Source organism: Nannobrachium achirus, assembly GCF_963921795.1.
Source record: "Nannobrachium achirus genome assembly, chromosome: 14".
Taxonomy (NCBI): domain Eukaryota; kingdom Metazoa; phylum Chordata; class Actinopteri; order Myctophiformes; family Myctophidae; genus Nannobrachium; species Nannobrachium achirus.
Genome location: NC_137821.1, coordinates 17,517,940 through 17,534,921, shown reverse-complemented (window position 1 = coordinate 17,534,921; position 16,982 = coordinate 17,517,940). Strand labels below are relative to the sequence as shown.

At 40.8% G+C, this 16,982-nt stretch overlaps 1 protein-coding gene across 1 annotated transcript; it reads right to left on the bottom strand.

The window, feature by feature from the left end:
* Window positions 1-4,497: 4,497 nt before the first annotated feature.
* zdhhc21 (zDHHC palmitoyltransferase 21) lies at window positions 4,498-13,658 on the bottom strand (the record flags this gene model as incomplete). Its single annotated transcript, XM_080741810.1, has 7 exons — window positions 4,498-4,627; window positions 4,745-4,788; window positions 6,432-6,548; window positions 7,920-8,058; window positions 8,602-8,713; window positions 9,865-9,963; window positions 13,505-13,658. 7 exons carry the CDS (start codon window positions 13,656-13,658, stop codon window positions 4,498-4,500), a joined length of 795 nt encoding a protein of 264 aa, XP_080597936.1.
* Between the last annotated feature and the right edge of the window lie 3,324 nt (window positions 13,659-16,982).

Below are 16,982 nucleotides of genomic sequence, written 5' to 3'. Positions count from 1 at the left end.
TTGTCTTTGGTTATTGATTTTGTTAATGCCTCTGAAATGACAAATTAATCATTGGCCAAATCGTCAAATATTAGAGGAGAAATTGTGAAAATAGCAGATCTACATGCTCACAACGCCACACGTGGCTATTTTCACAATAAAACCGTGTTATACAAAATTCCTAAACTCTTAGTGCTCGTCAGGGTGGGGGGGTCCCCAGTTCAAATATGATTATTTCGGGGGTCACGGCCTGAAAAGGTTGAGAACCACTGGCATACACTGCCTGTGCCTGTCTTTGGGCATTGCGCATAGGAGTAAGCGACTCGTTATTGAGCTGAATTATTGTTATATAGTCCTGGAAATTGGGTTCAATATTCTGAAAAAGTTTTGGAAAAGTTTTGGAAATTAATTGTTAAAAATGTGTGGGAACCCTGTATAATGTTCTCATTTTGATCATAAGACCCAATTAATGTCAAGCCTCCAGGACGAAAATGTCCACCACAAGCCAGCATAGCGATGACCCCTGCTCCAGCTGTTGGTGAGATTAGCCTGTTGGTGAGATTAGTCTGGACTCCTGTGGAGCCTCGCCATTAAACCTGAGTTTAATGGCGTCACACAGAGACGTGATCTGTCACTACTCTGGGCATGCAGCATCAATCCATTTATAAGTAGGAGCTGATAGAAAATGTACAGAATACCAACCACCTCACATTTATTCAGAATCGTATTTATTGGAATATTAATTAGCTATATGATGACCTCTCATCACAAATATTACAATTTTCAAAAGTGGATAATAGACGATGTATTATAGGTAAGCTGAAGACAAAGTCGACATCTATTTGTTTGTTACATTATATAAACTCCATTAAATAAAATTCTCAAAACTTCATTGTTCCAGCGTTTGAGACCGACGACGAGACGATGATTGACGTTTTAGCGCATCCCCTAAAACATACATCCATGAGAACTAAAACATAATACAAGGGAAGGTGGTACAATGATATGGAACAGCACAGCACTGAACATAAAGCCCTGGGGAACAACAGACAGACAATGTGGTCGGCACAGTGTGCACAGTCTCTCGTCCATGAATGTAGCAAATATTTTACCTGCGATCTGCTGCCTCCTCATATAAATAAAAACGGGAGTCTGAACCCCAACTGCTCAGGTCAATAAGATTATGCATTTAATCACCTGCACATGCGATTTCCGGAGTCTAACATACATCTAATAGGAATGTTTTTGGCAATAGAGCATGTTATGTGTGAAAAGTGGAAAAAACCCACATCAGGTTAAATGGTGACAGTAACTTTCTCAACTCTCCATTATTACAATTGCTGTACTGTACTGTTTCAATAAGTGGTTATTGCTTGAACATATACATGAGTAAACATAACGTAGACATCAATACTTGACTTTTTTGTATGCCAATAATGTACATCCGCATATCCCTGAATAAAAAAAGTAAAAAAACAAACAAACCCTGGAACAAAAAACTAAAATAATGATACAAAGCAATAGCAGCCGTTGAATTAATTTGATTTCAAATCACAATTCAATATCAATGAGTCATGATGATAATGATTTCTGAAAGAAATGTTAAAATCAATCAAAATACAAGACAATATAAAAAATGGCAATGTGATTAAAACAAAGCTTTCCCCTTCAATAAATACAATATGATAAAAAATGATTTTTTACAGCATAAACTTTTCTTCACGTGGACCAGTGTGCTAAATCTGTGCATATATTAAAGCATCACCTCCAGAATTTTGGTACAACCACGGTGAAAACATGCATTTGTTGAATGCGTATCTCTTCCATTAGCTAAGACTTTGGTTTTTGCGAAGACCAACGCAAGGGGTGTGTGTGAGCTAAGTGCTAACTGGCAAAAAAATAAATAAAAAAATAACAGATTCTTGACAGGCACTTAAACTACTTGGAAAACCTAATAATCCACATGGCAAGTTAATAACATAGAAAATATATGGTAGAGATGCACGCCAACTCATCTTAACCTTAAGGTTACCGTAAGATGAAGTCCCTTTCCAGTGTCAGTTATACAATGGAAACCATTCTCTAGTGCAGCCAGCTGTACACCACATCACCACACAAAGACCCCTTTGATTCTGCACAAACAATACCGTTACATGGAGTATATACACGACCATCCTTCATATTTAAGACCTAAATCTATTAAAGTACCAAAACTGTGTATAGTATGTCACTCAGGTATAATAAATCACAAGTCATTATATATGACCAGTACAATATGAAAGACACAAAGCATTTGTTCCACTGACTGCATCGTCAAACGCTAAAGTTTGGTAGAGGAGACCTAAGGGGCCCTATTTTGGGGCAGGTGTATTGCTGTGAAGCACCAGGTGGAGGGGAAAATTGACAATTTATATAGGCGCAGTGGCATGTTTCTCCCTGCCTGCGTGTTATGGCCGCTGCATACTCTACTTTTAGAGCCGAAGTTATTTCGGTTTTCCTCTGTCTAAACTGCAATATGATTCATTCAGAGGGGGCGTCATTAATTTGGTTGTTCGGTGTTGCCGAGATTTTGTGACTCCCCGAACCGAACCGAAATACATTTGGCTCTGAAAGTGGAGTATGCATCGGCCCATCGGTGTTTGTCATTCCATCCCGGCATAATCTTTCATCATGTGCTCTTGGCTGTTTAATTTCAATTTTTTTATCCCACGATTTTGTAACCCATTTTTCACCCAATGCCAATTGCCTAAGCTGTAATCCTTGGCTCTGCTCTCCCTCTGCCACGCCTGGGGAGAGCCCCGAACTAAGCTCATGCTTCCTTCAGTGCATGAGGAGCGAGCAGGCCGCCTCTTATCACCTGACAGGGGGAAGCTTCCCCAGTTGGACTTAGCGTGTGGAAGGAACACGTTATTCCAACCAGTTCCTTTCCCCTCTATCAGGCACCCCGGCTGGCCAGGGGAAGGCATTATAGAGACCAGGATTACTGTATGTTTTTTGTGAGGGTATCTACCCTCTGAAGCTGTTGAAAGGTGTAGCAGATTGTTGTTTGATAACTCTCCAATTCCCCCACAAGTGATAAAATCATGTTTCAGAGCCCTTTTTCCCCCATGGCATCATGAACATGAATAAAGGTAATGAAAAGTATTCATTTGGGATGACTGAATCCAGCTGCAACACACCAAATGTCTAATCCAACTCCTCTTGCCACTGCGCACTCCGCCCTTCTTCGATTCCAAAAAATACTTATAACTGATAACAATACCTAAAGGCCCCCCACACTGGTTCACCTGTTTCCCTAGAATAGGACCCAAGGTAATAGGTTGACTTAGGTTATCCTGAAGGACAAGAAGAGACACTTGGAATACATTTCAAGGTGGAATTCAAAAGACATCTTAAGACAGGCATTTGTGGAAACCGTATATGCACTAAAAACATCCCATGTCCGTGCTTAGGGTGCAACAGTTGTTATTCTATTACATGACAGAAATCGCTGTGGAATATATACAGCCCAAAGGTAGATTGTGTTAGTCTGCTGTCTGTCATAGCATGGCAAAAAAAAGCACTATAAAAAAGTATTTTAAATTCTCTGTGTGCCCCAATACATATTCATAATCCAGCGAATCCCAGCAATGTTCAAGTTGACGAGTCATGACGACTCACGTTTTCTTTGTGCATGCGTCATAAAAACAATCTTGTAATGTAATAAATATACAAATTAATTAAAACAACAAAACCATATAAAACATAATGATTATCATTATATAGATGCTCCATCCCTTCGCCCAACAGGAAAAAACATTATATTGCGTGTCCTTATAGAAATTGCTTTCACTCCCTTCATAGACAAAAGAAATGCTTGATATTTTCCACTGGAAGATCACAAAACCAGATACATAAAAAACACTGCACATGCATGACAAATTAACAGATAGACGTAATAATAATAATAATAATAAAACAAATAAGAACAAGGCACAAATCATCAACAAACAGCCGTTCTCATGGATACACTGGAGCTATTGTAGTTTTGTCTGTTTCTGATGTTTAAAAGTTGGTAGCAAGGGCTCTTTATTAAAAGTAACCTGAGATGGTTCCCTTCTGCCAGTGGCTTTCCAGGTGACGGTGACGTCCGTCCTTGCGATGCAATTGCTTTATTTTACGTGGCTCACTGTGACTGCAGCGTCACAGTGAGTAATATGTTATTATTGAGGTCAACAAAACATTGCCTTGTCGAACACTGTACTTGACCCTGCTTTACTGCCTGTACGGGCACAACAGAGAAAGGCAAAACATATAAGAGAGAGAGAGAGAGAGAAAAACAGCTTTATGTATCCACTGGTAGAAACGACGACTGCTGCCCAGTTGCCATGGCACGGAAGAGGAAGGTGACAGAGACAAGCAAATGGATGCTTACAGTGTGTATGGTTAGGTTCTCCTTGTAGAGGTTCTCCTTGCCTAATAAGGGCAATTATTCTTACCATCCAGACAGGTAGGAGTTAACAGCTTCCCATTGCTTGTCTACACTTGAGTGCGATAGTGGTGGATGTGGAGGGGTCGTCTGCTTCTGAGAGGGATGAGCCAAAGGACCTTCCAGTGCGTGCCGAACACCTCAGCAAGTGCCCACTGCCAGGATCTCGTCGATCCAAATCTGTGAAGGGGCACCACGAATATCTGCATGGGTTCGTTTGTTTTCAAATCAGTGGCATCATAACTGATTTACAAACGGAATCAACTTTATTGTCACATCACAGGTTTACAGACTCACGTTTCATTTGAGAACTGCGCCATTTTCTCAATAGTGGTGGTGTCCTGTTTGTGGAGAAACAAGTGAATAATTAAAAAATTCTAACAATAGTAGCGGTTGATCAAAGCAGCACTTTGTTTGTCTATCTCTGAAAGCCAAACTATGAGGCACAGTCAATTTCAATACAAATTATATTCATAACATTATTGTGCCAGTATCAACCTAGCATTCCCATTTTGTATGGCATTACTGTCAAAAGATTTCAAAAGGTTTTCAAAAATAGTGGAAAATCTACAACAGCTCACAAATGAATGCATCGCAAGCTTATATGATTTTTGTTATAAAAAATACAAATAAATAGAACGAAGCCACTTCACAATAGGGGAATAGCCTCAGCCAGAGGGGTCTTCGGCATGGTAAGGTTGGGGAACTCTAGTACTAAACCACTGAAAAGCAATTCTGCCATAAGCCTAATAGTGCAAGACCTTTTGAGACAGTTAAGGTAGCAGTCCTGTCAGTTATTAGCGACTTTAAGCTCGATGATTTCCAGGACGGCAACGCCAGGCGGACTACGGCTGCTATGTCGTAATCGCCGTAGCGTTCAAAATGGTTAAGCAAAGCCTCGGCGGCGACAGGTTCCCACCCCTTTCACTGAACGCTTTGGTTACCATGGCAACGCGTACACACAGCAGACGGAGTAGGAGGCGCTACGTGGGAAGGGATCTTCTGCCGTAGTAGAGACGGCTGCGGCGACGGCAGGTTTATCTATCGAGCACGGATCATTTCCGGTTACCGTTGTCATCTGCCGTTGCCATAGCGTTGCTTAAGGTCGCTAATGTAAGTAACCAACTGACCATGTGAATTATACAGTGAGGATAATAGGATTTTCAGGGACAGCAACCGATACGAGTACTTAAGAGCCAGGATAAGTGACTATTACTCTACTTAACACAGATGTAAGTCGTTTAAATGATCACACAAGCGCTAGTCTAGTCAGTCCACTCTAACAGGCTCACTGCAAGGGCACTGCCAGAACATACTAAATGTACAAAATAGAATGCAAATCCATATCTTTGTGCTTACTAGATATAAATGAAGTAATATCAAGTCCAAACAAAGAAAGACTTTTTTGTGGGGATCTTCTGCCTTTATTGATAGTACTCAGTGGAGATTGACAGGAAACAGGGAGAGAGCCATAGTGGGGGTCCCCGTTTCATCTCTCTCTCTCAACTAAGGGGTCCTTGGCCTGACATGTGGAAGACCCCTGATTTACACCATACAGTAGTGAGTTCCATTGTATTCCATTCAGCACCTGTGAGGATTTACAATAACTGCATGTGTGTGGCACTGTCTAGGACTGAACGCTTGTTGTGTCATATTCATAACTTACAGGTACATCATGCACCCATTTGTCATGCTGCTGACATATTTGACAACTTTATACTTAAAAAAAAGAACATTGATAGTGGAAATAGCCGATCTACAAGCTGACAACGCGTCGCGATGCGACGCGTTGTGAGCTTGTAGATCTGCTATTACCACTATTTTTTACTTATATATGAACACTGAACAAATATATATGAACATTTTTCAACATGGAAACGATTATGACAATTATGAAAAACAATCGCGATTATGTCAAATAATCGCGATTAGGCGATTATGTAATAATTGTGACAGCCCTATGTGGAGGCAGTAGTTTACTTACAGATAGGATGCCGGTCATCTGAGTGTAGAAGAGGCTGCTCATGCCTCCGAACATGACCATGCCCATTAGGGCTGAGACTCGGAGCAGTGCCAATTCATGGTGTGTAGTAAACTTCTCCTGGAATAGCCAAATGAAAGATAAATGGCGACTCCTAACAAAATGTCATTTACACATTTATCCATTTGCACACCACAATTATCCATTCAACCCTTTTTTGAGCGGTGGTAAACCGCTCCATAGAGTGGCTGTGCGTGTGTCTGTAGCCTTTTGCCTCAGCGTTTTGCCATAGCAAAATGTGTGTACGTAGTAGGGTTTTTCGATTAATCGATTTTTAATCGAAATCCGGGTTTTTTCCTTTGGACGATTTAAAAAAAAGGAAATCGTCAAATCGATTTTCACTTTAATTAGGGTAATTCTTACTCATTGGAGCCTTGCACGGGGCAAAACGTACACAGCCCGGTCCTCCTAAAGCAGGACGACAAGGTCCGACACCAAATTAATACTACTTTATCTCTGATGTGTCATTTCTTTGATGCACGTGCAGCGCACGTCTGGGCAGAGCTCACCACAGCACTGCGCTCACTCGCGCTGGTACAGGCAGCAAACAACAAAAAGCTGCTGAGCTGGTAAACTTAGCCTACTTGTTGTTGTAGTTTGAAAGAAGCTAATTCTGTGTTACCCACCTACTGTAGTCCTAATGTCCCTGTCACTGTGTTAATTTTGCGTCGGGAAGCAAAGCGCTTCGCCTCCGTTTACAATCAATCAACATCTCCGTCACGGAGACTCCGTGCATGAGCAGTGCAGGGGTGGCCTTAGCTATTTTTTCACCTGTTTCACCATCCTCCAATAGCTGGCTTGTTTTGGCTGTTTTGTCACTCACTATTGATAATGAAAGACTAAGGACGCTAAGTTAACTTCTGTATGTGATTGTTGCGCAACTAAAGTTATTATTATTATTATTACCCTTATTGTTTTATTACATTTTGCTATTTGGCTATATAAAAAAATTAAAAAATTAAACAATAATAAAAGAAATCATTTCCTTGAATTTTTTAAATGAAAACAACATAGTTGAAACAATGTATTATTCTTTTACCAAAAAATCGAAATCGGAATCGAAAATTGACTTTTCTGAGAAATAAATGGAGTTTGTCTAGTGATGTCATATGTCGTATGTCCCTGTAGCCTTTTTCCTCAGCGTTTTGCCATAGCAAAACCTCTGTGTGTAGCATAGCCTGTATACATCCTAGACTCAAATCCTAGTCTGAAGACGTTATGCAAGCACGACCACCGCTCACTTCACATTGGGTGTGATCTTTTGTTTTTATTTGACAGTTTATGGGGCCTAGATAAAGATCCTTGAAATAATTGATATCCTTCGCTTGCTGTTCCAAAGTAGTTCCAGTAGCAGAACATCGAGCACCTGTCTATCTGCACATCGTCATCAAAGCAGCAAGGCTTTTGGATCTGACAGCGAGTGTGCTTTACCTTGTCCAGTCCAGTCAATGGCTGGAAGTAATAATACTGGCAAAAGTCCAGGGCCAGGGTGAACAGACTGAGGACCTGAGTGTAAAAACAAAGCTGCAGAAACAGCCAGTGGTTGTCCTCTCCCACACAGTTATTTATCCTGAAAGGGAATAAAGAGACAGATATTAGGAAATAAAACAGTGCTTAAGAGTTCAACGCAATGCCTGAAAGTGGAGTTTTTCTGATTCTGTTTTTCTTCTTTGACAGGCAGTTATTGTTTGTAGGGCTGTGATATGACATTTTACATGACGATTAATTGTCACTCAAATAATTGGCGATTAACGATTTAATTGTGTTTTTGTCATTGACAATTACATTTCTGTTTGGCTTTTAGGCTTTGAAGTTGCACATGGCAGATATGACACAAAACCTAAATACACAAAGAAATTACTGACATATTCGACAACTTACTACTTAAAAAATAACATTGATAGTGGAAATAGCCGATCTACAAGCTCGTTGTGAGCTTGTAGATCTGCTATTTCCACTATTTCGGAAAGTTTTCAACATTCACGATTATGACGATTATGACAAAATAATTGCGATAATGTCAAATAATCACGATTAGACGATTATGTAATAATTGTGACAGCCCTAATTGTTTGGTATGCCGCTTAACTAGAGGAGTTTCAGGGAGGCTTACCAAGGGCAGTGGTGGTCCATTCTGCGTACACAGTGGCCACAACGACTGCAGTGGTGAGACCTTTTAGGTCGCATTAAATTGCACTTGTTGCACAATTCCCAGTGGTCTCTCTCTGTGAAATAGAGAGGATAGCGATAAAACACGAGGTGGCGTACAACATATTCACAACTAATTCAAATTATATGGGCCGTGCCTAAGGACAGAAGTTTCACTGAGCCCTTGCACTGATCATTGAAGGTCTATTATGTAACCACTTAATAGACCTATATTTATTGTACATCAATAGTGAAAACGTGTTGCATTGCATCGTGTTGTGAGCTTGTATATCTGCTATTAAAATAAATATATGTTTTACCCAAGAGAAAAACACATGGGGATGTGTAAATATCAGTCCAGGTGGGTTTAATCCAAAATGACCAACGACTCTCCAATATGGGACCTTTGTGGCCGGATCGAGACCCTGTGCCAAATGTCACAAAATTGGACTTTACTTGGGTCAAGTTGGGTGGGATGCACAGATTTCCGACCACCAAGGAAGGCGTTTCTTTATTAAACATTATTTTGTTTTATATTGTACACCGGTTTTGTCATTTTATTCCCCTATGCGTGCAGGGCTAAGGGCTTAAGAGTCACTGATCATCTCACATTACCACATTTGTAATGACCAGTCTTAAAGGAAGTGCCAAGTCCCTGTCCATATGCGTGTATAATTTACGACGCCCTGACCAAAAGGCAATGCCCTGTGCCATATCCCTGCCCCCATGTGGTGTATAAGATGCCCTGACGACCCAAAGGCAATGCCCTGTGCCATATCCCTGCCCTTGTGTGGTGTGTAATGTATGGTGCCCTAACCTAGGCAATGCCCTGAAACGTGCTGAAGAGACGTGTGCAGTTCATCGGTGTGTCATAATATACCGTGAAAATGTCCGATCTACAAGCTCACAAAGATGGGCTATTTTCAGATTTGGTGTAGAGGGAAAAAAGGAGGGCCTTGGGGACTCCGGTCAATGATGTGGTTAACATCCATGGCCAGTTAGCGTTCAGGTAACTAGCAAAAATCACTTCTAAAGTTAACTTAACAGGCGTGAAGTTCTATGCATGCATGTGTTCCAATTAAAGCTGTTCAGCTTTAATTTGACTGAGCCTACACACCAGCTGACATCTCTATGGATCATTATGTGGGTATTAGTTTGAGCACTGGTAATGAAATGAACACTTTAAAAGGAGAACACTTCTGAGAACATTTCCACCAGGATTTCTTACCAGCGAGAGGGATTTGTGGGTCCGTGGGAAGACGCCCGGGGTCTGCTGTGGAAGCTCTGAACAGGGCTGCTACGCAGAGGCCTGACGCAATGTAATAGCCTGAAGTGAGACATGTGAAATGATGTCAGAGATTGGTGCAGAAACATGCATGAATGGAGTTGATTCAAAGCTGGGTTTTCACCCCAGGGAGAAACATTTTTTGGCTTCATTGGCCTAATGTGTTGTCCTATGTTTAACCCTGTTTAAGCATGAAATGTACATGCTAGTGAGAATTAGCGGTGCTCTGGTCAGGGACGTCACCAGGGGTAGGAAAGTGGGACTGAGTTACCAGGGCCCAAGGTGGACGGGCCCTAGTAACTTTAGCTATTGAAAAATAGCAGATATACAAGCTCACAGCGCGGCACCGAGTGCCGCGCTGCGAGCTTGTAGATCTGCTATTTTTGAAAAGTCGTGAAAATGAGCGCAAATCTTTGAATATATGTATTTTTTAAGTGAACATTTGTAACTCAAAATTTGCTTCTGGGGGGGTCCCTGGAACTAAATATTTTGAGATGGGGGATCCTTCACATGAAAAAGTTTGAGCATCACTGACATGGAAACATAGGTTTCTTGGCACACATTTTCACGATTTTTCAAAAATAGCAGATCTACAAGCTTGTATATCTGCTATTTTTCAATAGTTAACATTCATGGGGGCCCCGCAGTGAATCCTTGTACCCAGGGCCCAGAATTTGGTGTGACGCCCCTGGCTCTGGTGGCGCAGGGGTAAAGTTCCTGCCCACCACCACGGAGACTTAAGGGTTTGAATCCGCCTACAGGTTGGTCAAGAGTGCCTGTCAGCAGGGGGGTTGAACTGTGAGGAATAGGGTATTCCTCCAAACGTGCTACATACACCTAGGCTCCGGAATGCCCTGCCTGAGGCTAGCAACGTCAATGTCATCTTTTAAATGCATTTTTTCAGCATTTACACTTTTATACCAAGGCCTTCTCTCAGATTAATTTATTTCCCTTAGGTTTTAATTGACTGTTGTGTGTGTGTGTGTTGTCATTGTTTTACCTTGCTGCACAGTATTTTATCTTATTATAAAGAACTGTTTTGAACAGTAGTGGGACCAGTAGGGCCAACCATTCTGAAGACCACCAGCAGGGGACAGCATTAACAAGACAACAAGTGGGGAATTTGGCATAATGACTAAATTAGGAGAAAGGGGACAAACTGGCCAAAACAAAACAAAAAAGGTAATAATACATTTAAAAAGCATATTCACAAACAATACCTGTATTTTGACCATTTAGGAGTGAGATTGGTGTGGTTAAGTCCTGGAAGTTAAAGGAGCTATAGTCAACTTTTTCTTGAAAAACATATGCTAAAATAAAAATAATGTTTCGAAAATATTTTATAAAAAATAAGCTTCATAAATGTGTTTCTATTCAAAAATGACCACAAAAAGTGTAAAATAATGATAAAATAATCATTTTGGCCATTGTCAGACCGACACTTTGTTTACATTCTAGTCTATAGACTAGGATGTAAACAAGGTGTCGGCCCTACAATGAAAAAGTTGACTATAGCTCCTTTAAGGTGATGTTTAGGCAAAGCAAAGCTAGTGGCGTTAACATTAGGGTTATGCCCAGGCTTAAAGGGGGTGTGAGATCAGGGTACTAATTTCATCCAATCGGGAGAGAAAACTCATGCAGGATACAGGACAAACGAGTGAAATTGGAAGTGATGAAACAAAGAAATGAGCAGACAAAATCCTAGAATTGGATTTGGAACACTATAAAATTTGATTAATGGGTTCTCTCTCTCCCGATTGGATGAAATTGTTTGTTGAACCGCCTGATACTGGGCTTGCCAATTGTGTCTGGGCAAGTTGGAGGCACTGCTGCCTGGCTCTCTGTGGCATAGACATAGAAAGGTAGACGCCTCCTCTGGCTCTGGGGCTTCGGTAAAAAAAGGATGGGCATTTTTTACAGAATTCCTCTGTGTGGGTCACAGAAACATAAGTTGGAGGCGGGACTCACTCTTTCCCAGGGGCACTTGCTTTAGCCATGTAAACGTTTGTTTCCTCATGCCAATAAAGCTCCTTTGAATTGAATTCAAGTCCCGGAAAAAACACGCTGTGATTGGCCAGTAGTCACTTTGAGTGGCAGCGTGCCTTTGGCACTTCCGCCTATCCTGTTTTACGAGTCGCTCCAATGAACTCCAGCGGCGGAAGAGGTATCTAGCTTTTTATATCTATGCTCTGTGAGCATAGATATAAAGCCCATTACTGCATCAGCAAACTATGCTATAAAAACTGGTCAAACATTGGTCAAATTGTCTAATAATAATTATAAGAAAGAGGCGAATATAAGAAAAACAGACAATCTACAAGCTCACAACGCCTCGTAAGGCGATCTGCTATTTTTGAAACCACTGGTTTTAAACCGACATGCAGTTTTGTTATTATGACCCGATATATTAAATTATAGCCACTCCCACAAAGCTACTGTTTAACTCACTTAGCGCCGAGCGACTTTCGGGGCGACTAACTAATGATGGCGTTTAGTGCCGAGCGACTCGGAGCGACTTTTATATAAAAGCATTGTTTAAGCTTTTAATTTGGGTTGATAGACGGAGCGGAACGGTTAGCTTACCTTCGACTAGCATACAGATGAAAACCGTGAAAAAAAAGGATACGATTATGACGTCACCTTTAAGCCATAGCTTCCTGTTTACGTAGGCCTCTGTTAGCCGCTAGGCTCAATGCAAACCATCCGACCCTCACGTAGCTTCACTAGGTCGGATTTTGATTCGGAAACTTTCTGTGTGGCATCTATATACGTTCCGATGCCCATACCAATGGTGGTTTGAGACGATCAAGCACGAATTGAGCAGTATTGAGCTCAAATGGCGGCCCGCGGCCTGTCCATTGAATGTCAATGGAGAGCATGTCATTGTACCATCCTGTTATGTCATGAACCTTGTTTTTTATTCTGACTTAACATGGGACCATGGAAAGTCAATGGGCTATGGCTCACTCTAGTGGTCATCTTGTGGCATCTGCAGGCACGTGTACCTGTTTATGTAATGTGATTTTGGGGATTCAATATAGCTATTTCCTGGCGTTATAAGCGCAGATTCATATTGAAATCTGGCTCGCTCGGCGCTAAGTGAGTTAAGAAAGACACCAAAAGGACAACTTTATATTAGATTTTAGATTGTAATTAAAGAAACGTGTGAGTGTTAAAATATCGTCATTTGCTGCTTTCTATTGTTAACTTTTAGCCATTTTTGCGATTTTGATTTCAGTGGGTGCGGGCATGTATACAAGTGTCTACATATGTCTTTTTAGACACAATAAGCCGACGATTTCTTTATTACTATTTACAGTAACACTACTAGCCCCCATAAGTCACATCAGCCCATGAAAGATTGCGTTGCATCTTGGGAATGGGCTTATTGTGTCTAAAAATACATATTTAGCACTTGTACGCATACCATTGGCCTGAAATCTAAATCGTTAAAATCATTAAATTGATAGAAAGCAGTAAATGAAAACATTTTTAACACTCATCTTTTCTTTTCTCTAATCTAAAAGTTGTCCTTTAACATAGAACAGAAGAAAGAGAGTTGGGTGGGGGGAGAGACACTCACAAACAACTATGGCCCAGGGGATGTGTCCTTCATTGTAGTGTGGAAGCAGCACTAACGTGGGAACGAAGAGGCTGTTGTACAACCAGATCCCAAACACCACACTGATGCACAGCCAACCCATGGGGTCGACCACAAAGTGCAGTCGAAGCTTCATGGCGTTACTGTGAAGTACAGGACCAAAGCAGAGACCCCAAACCTAAAGCACAGTGGATAGAAAAAGTATAAATATATGTGACCGGTGTATAGCTTTTATCTCTCTGCGTTAGTGGAGAGCTCCTTTTAATTCTGACAGAAACATAGCACACGTCTCCAAGTTAGTGGCTTTAGTGCAGCATAGACTCCTCTTGTTCAATATGGAAATACAGAAGCATACGGTAACAAATAACAATACATAAAACGCAACATACCTGACAGAAACATAGAAAACACACGTCTCCAAGTTAGTGGCTTTAGTGCAGCATGGACTCCTTTCTAAACAAAGTTAAACAAAGAAACACTGTATTAGTAATTTGCAACTCCAATATTATTTTGTTATACAGAGAAGATAACGAAAGCCACCCACCTCGTTCAGAAATACAGAAGGGAGAGGTGGAGGTGTGGCAGGGCATTTATACAGGGGGCAAAAGGAGGAGACTTAAAGGAGTTGTGGCCACACATGCACTATAAACATATGGATAATGGAGTCAGGTAGAAGCACTTATTTGTATATTTTGTGTAATTATACACACTTATAATTAATACTGCTACATTTACAGGGCCAGTAATGTCCAGTCCACATTATAAAAGTGTCCTGTGTGCGAAATGCATTAATAATTTGTATGTTTTATATGCAGATATTGTCAAAAGACATGACTTTCAAATCAGCCTTTCAACCCTGTTTTCCCTTAACTTTAGATCAAGTTGCTGTGCTGCTTAAATGCTGGATGCTAAATAATATTTGTGGGTTGTTTAATGCTAAAACGTGAGGTAGGAGAAAAGTACAAGCATGACAGACCAGTAAGACGCCCTTAGGACGAGAAGTGACCTCGCCATGACATGAGGCAGTGACCGACAGACATGATCTGCAGGTTTTCATACTAAATGCGACCTACGGTTGCAATCACCATGCACACTGATTGCATGCTGTGATATAGAGAGACACATGGGGAAATAGTACTGGCCTGGGCCATTACAAAATCACAGGGGTGTTCAAGAAAGAGGAACTTTTGCCTGCAGGGATTGACTAAGGCTTAGAAGAATGAATATTTAAAATAATAAGGGGTCAAATATTTATTTATAATTTTGGAACCGGAACCGAAAGCAGAACCAGAACCAATAAGCAGAACTGGAAAACCCTAACTATACCCATCCCTATTTGATATTACCTCAGCAGTCTGTGTGGCTCATCCCTCCAAGTTTAGGGTATAGGTAAAAAATAGCAGACCTAGAAGCTCTCAAAGCCTTGCAGCGCGAGGCGTTGAGAGCTTGTAGATCGGCTATTTTCAGCAAAGAGGTTTGGAGGTCAAAAAGAGCAGACCAAGTACAGTGTGAAAGGTCAAGTTTACTACGTATCGACGATTGAAGTGGCTAAATGTCTGAAGAAAAAATAAAACATTAACACGAATCCAACATAGACTGATGACAGTGCTGTCAAACTAGTCGATGGAAATCTGCATACCGCATTTATACAATATGTAGAGAGGGTCCCTGCGTCATCTCTCTCATCTAAGGGGTCCTCCTTGGCCTGAGAACGTTGAAGACCCCTGGTATAGGTAATAACGTATACATAGTACAACAATCATGTTTATTAAAAATGAAACTGGCAAGGACTTTTAACTCATTCATGAATATTAATTAAAGGTCAATACAATATAGTCATCTTAGGCTATGTGATTGCAATTGGCAGTGATAATATCTGTGTGTGTGTGTGTGTGTGTGTGTGTGTGTGTGTGTGTGTGTGTGTGTGTGTGTGTGTGTGTGTGTGGGTCCTGCAGTGGAAGTCATTCAACCAACTTAAATGGATTGCACAATCCTGTTCTTTCAGGGTGTATGCCTGGGGCACAGCATATGCCTTCTATAACTGGTATGTCAGGTATGTTTTGTGTTCATATTATCTATCTGTCAAGTAGCACGTACACCCTGACACTGACCCACCCTGCTGCCCAGGGCGGCAACTTCACTGATTTCACCTTTAATAATATCTCTGCTAGTGCAGTTCATTCATACATACACAGGCTACTGTAGGTTCATCACAGACCACATACCTGGCTTCACTTAGTAAACAACAACAGATGCAAAGACAGGGGGGTTGAGAGATAATATAATACAAATGTATAGCTTGGGAAAAGTAGGTTACACAAATCCATCACTCACTGGATAAGATCCACTGCTTCTGGGTTAGCAAGCTATACTGTTGTTGACGTTGTGTTGCCTATCTACAATCTCTAAGCTAATGTAACAAGGTTAAATATTAATCATTGTAATTACGGGGGCGCGGATTATTGCCGCGATTCGATGAATGAAATGAAACCGAAACGATACAAAATACCATACATACTTGTTTTATTCAAAGCCCAACACACAGCGGCGGGTGTGATGAACACCGTAGCTTCCTCATCTGGATCATGGATGCGTGGTGGATGATAAGGTGGGTGGAGGAGGAGGCGGTTAGTAAGGAGGAGGACCCTGCTCCGCCGGTTGCTGTGCATGAAGAGCGCAGTGCAGTAACACACTGCACAGGATGCCATAGCCTGGAGGGACGCTGGGCTTTAAAGAAACCAAACCACTGCTCTGCTTTGGGTTTTCTCAAGTTCAACGCAGTGTTTCTCTTTTTTTTTGTAATAAAAATGTTTTATTTTTATTTTTCTTAACAATACAAAATGTGGTTATGTTGCAATACAACCTAAAAATAAAAAATACATAGTCAGTCCAAGATATTCCAAACAGAAATATAAAAAAATACAAAGAAATAAAGGTAGAAACCCATTTTAAAGGTTCATATACATCAAACATCTATCACATATCTCTTTCATTTTTCCCATTCCGTTCACTCTACCCAGCATGTATTCGTATGATGTAATTTAACATGCAAATTTCAAGCTTTCCCTTTAACTCTGACAGTGTACAAATGGAACCAAATGGACCCGACTTGTAAGGGTAAATTTTGTATTGAGACAGCTGTCTCAATGCTTATGGTCCTGTCCACAAGTCATATGCATTATTATTATATTATTATTTTATCTTACCAAAATAATATCTAAAAGTTGCTACTTTTGACACAGCTAGTCAAGGCTCAAATGTCCGTTTTACATTAATTTAATATTATTATTGTTATTGTGTTATTACACCGGACATTAAATCGATAATTGACCGGTGTAATAATTAATACATAATAATATTAATAATAATCACATTTTGTTCACGCCCAACTAGCCGTTCCTCCGGGCTATGGGATGTAAGACTCTGGAGTCTCTGACACTTGCTCAGCGCTGACACCTAG